The 7,227-nt window shown below is 44.7% G+C and overlaps 1 protein-coding gene across 3 annotated transcripts in view; it reads right to left on the bottom strand.

Moving 5' to 3' along the window:
- CREBBP (CREB binding protein) overlaps positions 1–7,227 on the bottom strand; it is a 136,854-nt gene that overhangs the window by 108,817 nt on the left and 20,810 nt on the right. For all 3 annotated transcript variants that reach the window (XM_012647739.1, XM_012647738.1, XM_012647740.1), the window contains exon 2: positions 2,132–2,844. In XM_012647739.1, coding sequence (XP_012503193.1) covers positions 2,132–2,844 — 713 coding nt within the window. The remainder of the gene's footprint in view (positions 1–2,131; positions 2,845–7,227) is intronic.

The raw sequence follows: 7,227 nt of genomic DNA on the forward strand, positions 1-7,227 counted from the left end.
AGGGAGGCCACAACATCAAAACTGTTGCCATAAAATACTAAGACATGGTTTGATTTGCCTCTTTCACTCTCTCATAAGAACACACTGGAGTTTTCCAGATGGTTTGTGACGTGTGATGCCACTGTGCTGGACGGCTAATGAAATGTGTACTTGTGTTTTAAAATTCTTTTTAGTATCTAATATGGTAAATATTAAGAAACATAATGTACATTTTAAAGAAATCCCTTTGGGGTGCTCAATAAATGCTAAGATTGATTACTCAGGAGTCCTAAGGTCAAAAAGTTTAAGAACCACTGCATTATGATATTATGTCCACTTCTTTATATGATTTAAATTCTCCAAAATAAAAGAGTTTTTAAAAATGGATAAGGAGTGGAGTGATGAGTGAATTAGAAAAAGGAACAAATATTCGTTTATCCAGGAACTACAAACGCATGAGAAATCCCTTCACAATCTGATCCTAAGAAACGCCCCCATACACGGACCTCCTTCAAACGCCAGGTAAAAGCAAAATTTAAGTTCATGTTCTCCTCTACTAACATTTCGAAAGAGAGAAATGCAATTTCAATGTTGAGAATTACTTCAGTTTCAGTTCTTAAGTTAAAAAAATTCCTCTCCTTACCTACAACAGTCACAGGATTTCACATCCATCCCTTAATGCTGTCATCGACGTTGTGGGGAAACTGTATTCTACTCTAATTTCTCCCTTACCCTTATCTGGGACTAATCAAATCCAAACAACAGCCCAACCTATTTTTCTGTTCTGCAATGTGCTGAATTTCACTGCCTGAAATAGGTGCACTGGTGGCTGTAGTTTAGAAGCCTTGGTCACAGAACTTCTGCAGTGTTTGTCACTTCAAAAGGAATCAGCCTGCATTTCTTTCTCTGTGCTCTTCTTCCCTGTCAGCCTTCATCTTTTTCAGCTGTCTCATATCTATCTTGGCACCTGCTTTCCCCTCCTCTCCAAGTTCAGTTCCTACTCTAGATGGCAACTGCAAGGCTGCTGGCTGCAAACCCCAGCCCAGGCCTTTCCCTAGCAGAGCTCTCAACCTTCTGGGGGCCTCTGAACCACCCGGAGGCTTGTTAAAGCCCAGAGTGTGGGCTCCACCCCCACCACTGAGTCTGGAGACCTGCATTTCTAACAGCTCCCAGGGGATGCTGCTGCTGCTGGTCCAGGGACGCCACTTTGAGATCCACTGCCCTATTGCTTCCTTTGGGACCTGGGGACCCAGGCTTCTCCCTGGCTCTACCACCTTTTCCCTGTTAACCGCGGCAGGTAGCTGACCTTGGAACACAGTTTCTTCACCAATAAAAATCAGTAAAATGGAGATGGGGACAAGAGATCTTTTATTGAAGGGTTGTAAAGGGCATATGCTAATAAGTACTTCACCAATAGGTAAAGTAGAGATAAAAAGCATCCTTTACGGGACTCACTGATGGAATAAAAAGGGGACTTCCAGCAGGGTTGCCCCTTTCAACCATGTAGTCCTATTTCCACACATTTTTCTCAGAGGTTAAAAACTGGCTATTGGTCCAAAGGCATTCCCTATTATTTTCCAACTGCCTAACCTGCAAACTATCCTACTGGGGGCTTCTTTAAGAATTCTCATTTTAGGCTGGACATGGGTGGTTCACACCTGTAATCCTAGTACTTTGGGAGGCCAAGGCAGGAGGATCGCTTGAGCCCAGGAGTTCAAGACCAGTCTGGGCAACAGCAAGACCCCGTCTCTACAAAAAAAAACATTTAAACATTAGCTGGGCATGGTGGTGCACACCTTTAGTCCCAGCTACTTGAGAGGCTGAGGTGGGAGGACTGCTTGAACCCAGGAGTTCGAGGCTGCAGCGAGCTATAATGACGCCACTGCACTCCAGCCCCAGGAAACAGAGCGAGACCCTGTCTTAAAAAAAAAAAAAAAATTTTTTTTTTTTTTCATTTTAAAGACGGAGATGGGGCAGCAGAGATCTTTATCCCATAAAGAAGGGCTCTGGATAGCAAATCTGTCTCTGCCAAGTATGAATGGTATGTGGATAGGAGGAACAGGAATGGGCCATGAGTACCATCTTAATATGCTTTTTGGAGGGAAAGCCCATGTTTAAGTAGGAAACATTCAAAGCGCTTCAGCTCACTTACCTTGGTCATGCCTCCTGCCTGTGGCGTGTTCAGTCCTGCGTGGCTGGCCATTTGCGGGGAAACCTGTGTTAAGGTCTCAGCCAGCACACTGCCTGTGGCCCCCTGCATGGCTGGAGTAGGGTACGGCATTCCAGCTCCCCTTCCTCTGCCAGCAGCCCCAAGAGATCCATTCATGACTTGCGCCTGCCCTTGCTGGGCTGGATTCATTAAGCTATGGCCAGAGTTACTATTGAGGAGGCCTGGGTGGGTCTGGTTAAAGTTAGCATTCATGCAGATCCCAGGCCCAGTCTGTGATGTGGCAGGGCTGCTGGTCGCTAGGCCCACTTGCTTTTGTGCTTGCGGATTCAGTGCTTGGGAAGCAGGAGGGGTGGGCCCAGAGGTGCTGGCTGCCTGTTTGGGCAGGTTAGGGGCTGAAGAGTCTCCCTGGTTCAGAGGGCTCTTGCCCATGGCACCCAGGCTGGCCATGTTCGCACTGTTCGGCTGCCCTTGAGCCTGGCCACCGAGGCCCTGCTGCACAGGGCTGCTGGCACTCACATTTCCTATTCCTGGGTTGATACTAGAGCCGCTGCCTCCTCGCAGAAGCTCCGACAGTTGTTTATGTTTGGAAGCAGCATCTGGAACGAGGTTCCCACTGTTTAAAAGGCCTAATTCTCCTCCATTGGGGATCAGCTCATCGGGAAGATCATTTTCCAAGTCAAACAATGATCCAAAATCTAGAAATTAAACAGAAACGGAAATGAGAAACTAAGCAAACATAACAGCTCTCTAACTGTCATATGTTACTATGATCTTAACCTAATGGGGCATTTAACACGAAACATTAGCATGTCTTAAGAGTAATGTCAAAATGATGTACAAGTTTGTGTGGGAAAATAAAACGAGGAAAAATATTTTTCAAATTCTGAAGGAGGAAAAGTTAAATAGAGACACTGCACTCCAGCCTGAGTGACAGAGCAAGAGAAAGGAAAGGAGAGAGGAGAGAGGAGAGAGGAGAGGAGAGAGGAGAGAGGAGAGAAGAGAGGAAAGGAAGGGAAAGGAAAAGAAGAAAACGTATGTGTATAAAAAAGTAATCGGGCATTGGGTTAGATGAACAGCAACTGAGGAAATTAAAGCTCAACCTTAAGTGATTATATATTTAAATGTTAAATTATCAAAAAAACTAGCCTTAAATGAAATCGGTGATATCTCAAAGTGTTGAAGATACAGGAAATAATAATAAAGGCATAAGCCAAAACTAAAAATAGTTAAAAATAAAATAAGAACTTGAAAATACGTTTATTTACACAAAAGGGGTAAATGTTAAGGAGCAGCACACAGACTGCCAAGTACAGGTGGGCAAAGGACAGTGCCAACCATCAGCCCAAAGGAAGATAAAACAGTGAACAAAATAGATCTTTCCTGGTCATGAAACAAACGGAAGTGAAAGCAACCCCCTTTTTCTGGTCCCTCTCAAGGTAACTCTTCTCTCAAATGTAGTCTATGTGCCATCTCTACTCTCTCACCTCCCATGTACTCTCCAACCCACAACCACCAGGCTGCACACGCATGTGCGAAGGAGGGGCCACGCAGAAAAGGTTCATCTTAGCACTATCTGTAACAGCAACAACAATAACAAAAACACAAAAAATACCCACAGTCAGCTTAGCCTAGTGGTTACAGACTCTAGACTGGGACTGCCTGCATGTGAACCCCAGCTCTGCCTCCGGCTCCCCACTTATTAGCTGTGTGACCTTGGGTAAGTTACTGAGGCAAAATGAGTCACCTTTCTTTGCCTCAGTTTCCTCATCTGGAAACTAGGGGCAATAATGGCCCCTACATCTCCTGTGGTGGTTGTGAGGACTCCGTGAGTTACTAAATGTAAAGCCTAAGAACAAACAGTGCCTGTGGGTGGTAAACGTTCAGTACTAGCTACCATTACTGTTACCTAGGAACAGAACGTTTAATAAATTGCTGTATGATATTATAAAACATTATACATCTATTAAATAATTACAATGACTGTTAAATGTAGGAAGAAATGTATGTTACGGACAAACATGCAAATGGAAAATGCACGCAAAATGGCACACAGAGTAAGATTAGAACTACTGGAGTACGTGAATATCGGCAACGGTCAGAAAGTAACAAGCCAAAAGCAAAAATGGCCATACTGGCCACGTGGTGGCGTGATGTGTGCATGTGGCTTTTTTTTTTTTTTTTTTTAACCTAACAGCCACCTTTAGAAAATTAAAAACTTTTTTCCCCTATTGTGGCAGACTCTAATGTCTGCTTACACAACACACTCCCCTTTGCTGCTGGCAAAACCCACGTGACCCTGAGGTGGCCCTTCCTGGCCACAGGAGACCGAGTGTCCAGATAAACCAACCACCATGATCCCATTCCCCTTGCAGGCGACACAATCCCAGCTGCAGGAATCTGAAGGTACATCGACCAAGACCAAGACATTCTGGAAGGTTTTCCCTCCTCATAGTAAGAGATGCTTAGAACGACATCTCCCTTTTTCTTCACTAGATTTCGTCATGGGACTATGACAACCATACTGCAACCAAGAGAGCAGACACCACTCTCACACTAAGGAAGGTTGCAGTCAAAAAACAAACACCGGGGTTTGTAAAGTCATCTCTGAACTGCTAAATTATCCAACCCTGGAACCTTCCCATCTTCAGACTTCTTGTTATATGAGAAAATACATTTACTATCGTTCAGGCCATTTTAGCTGGAGTTTTACGTCACCGCAGCTGAACATATCCTGATACACCCATTATATCTATGGATAAAGTTCAACTCCTTAGCATGGCACACGAGGCCATCAGAACAGGGCCCCAGACCTCTTCTCATTCCTCTTTTACCAGGCACCTCCGGATGCGCCCTACTTTCCAGCCACAACACTGCGAGCTGTCACACGTACCAGTAATCTTTATTCCGGATGCTCTCTCTCTTGGTCTAAAAAAACCAGTCCCCACTAGGATTAAAAACAGTGACTAGGAAGACTTTCTTTGGGCTACCCTGCAGAATTGCCCAGTTCCTCTTTTCAGCCTCACAAACCACCTCTAACATACACCTGTTTCTTCCCACCTGCCTGTGAGGAATGAGGCGTTAGGAGCTGAGAGTGTGCACACAGTCTTTGCAGAACCCCTCTGAGAGTGAGCTGCAGACAGCACGATCACTTCCTCCAGCTACTTCAGTGTGCATCCCCAAAGAACATCCGTTACATAATCGCCTTACACGTGTCGAATTCAGGAAATGTAACATTGACACAATACTTAACATGTTGCCCTTACTCAAGTTTTGCTGGTTGCCCCAATAACATCCTTCATCACATGTATTTTCCTGATCCAAGATCCAATTCAGGATCCCAGTGCATTTAGTTGCCATGTCTCTGTCATCTAGTTTAATCTAGAAAGATTCCTCAGCCTTTGTCTTCCATAACTGACATTTTTGAAGAGCAGAGGGCAGTCGTTTTGTAGAAGGTCCCTCAATTTGGGATGCCTCGTCATGGTCACAGGACACGTCATTTTGAAGAGACAGAAATGCGACCCTGGAAGGAGCAGACAGCTCACGGAAGGGCACAGGGCTTGGACCCGGTGGACTAGCCAGCTGGCTTCTGTGTCTCAACGCACTTCTCTGGGTTCCATTCCATTGCTTTTATGCTGTTATGTTGTCCTAAATTTGGAGATTCACTAAAGTCTCCAGATACAGAGATCACATGAATTACAGTTTAAAAAAAAATCCTCTCCACCATAACTACTGTTTCGTGTTTGTTGCCTCCCAGGCTCTGTCTGCACGCACACGGGCTTTCTCTCAGTAACTCTTTAATAGCCACTTTTTTCCCAACACAAAGAAATGGTAGTGTCTGAGGTGGTGGATATCCTAACTGCCCTGGTTTTATCATTACACACTGTACACGTGTAACGAGTATCACTGTGCGCCCCGTAAATACACACAATTATTACATGTCAACTAAACATGAAAGGAAAAAAATAAAATATATCCCCCCCACCACCAAATAATTACTTTTTTAAATGCAGTGCTCCTTAATCTACGAGCAGTGAAACAAATCTTCATCTAAACCACAAAGTGGAGCCGTCATAACAGAGGCTGGCTTTCCTCCCCACGTGTCGGGGTGGGGAAGAAGACAGGGCGAGAAGCCTTGTGAACTAGAAGAAGCAAACAAGCCCGAGTATTTTACACTGAAAGTTTGTAACGACCTGCAGAAGCTCCTCTGATTGGCTCTTTCAAGCACCCCTAAGCACTTTTCCTAGGAGAAGGAGGCCAGGCCAGGCCAAAGAAGCGAGAGAAACCCCAGAGAATAGTCAGGTAAGCCCCGCAGGGCTGGCCCCAGGGCGGGTCAGTGGAGGCAGAACACTTAGAAGGTGAGCACACGTTCAAATCCTGAGTCCCTGAGCAAACTGCTTAATCTCTGCATCTTAATACCCTCTTCTGTAAAACAAGAGTAACAATGCCCCAGAGATAAAGATAAAAGTCAGACTGAGGCACCTTGTGCTATACATAGTAGTTATCTTATTATATTAATACCTTGCAGAACAATTTTACTCTAAAAATTTCTTACCTTTAAAAATTCACCCATCAACCAACCACTCTCAGATCTACCAGTTTTCATTTAGAGTTTATTCTAGTGCTTACCAAACGCACAATTTTCCAAGTTGTTAGCAGGAGATTTTGTCTTGAGCTAGTGTTTTTGATTAGTCTGCGATACTCTGTCTCCCTTGACTACTTTTTCTCATCCTATTTCTGTTCAAACACATCGCACAGCTGTTTGGGTGAAGGGAGAATTGACTAATTCTTCGTATGTCATCTACCAGTCCAACACATAGGAATATGTGTACAACCAAATATACTAGGTGTGGCTTCTTTAAAAGATGGGGTGCACACACACTCATACCATCCCTGTTCTGGGCACCACTGACTGTCACCAACTTTTCTTATTCCCTAGTTCAAAAAACTGGCCAGGCGCGGTGGCTCACGCCTGTAATCCCAGCATTCTGGGAGGCCGAGGCGGGCGGATTGTTTGAGCTCAGGAGTTTGAAACCAGTCTGAGCAAGAGCGAGACCCCGTCTCTACTAAAAACAGAAAGA

Source organism: Propithecus coquereli, unplaced genomic scaffold, assembly GCF_000956105.1.
Source record: "Propithecus coquereli isolate 6110/MARCELLA unplaced genomic scaffold, Pcoq_1.0 Scaffold27, whole genome shotgun sequence".
NCBI classification, from domain to species: Eukaryota; Metazoa; Chordata; class Mammalia; order Primates; family Indriidae; genus Propithecus; species Propithecus coquereli.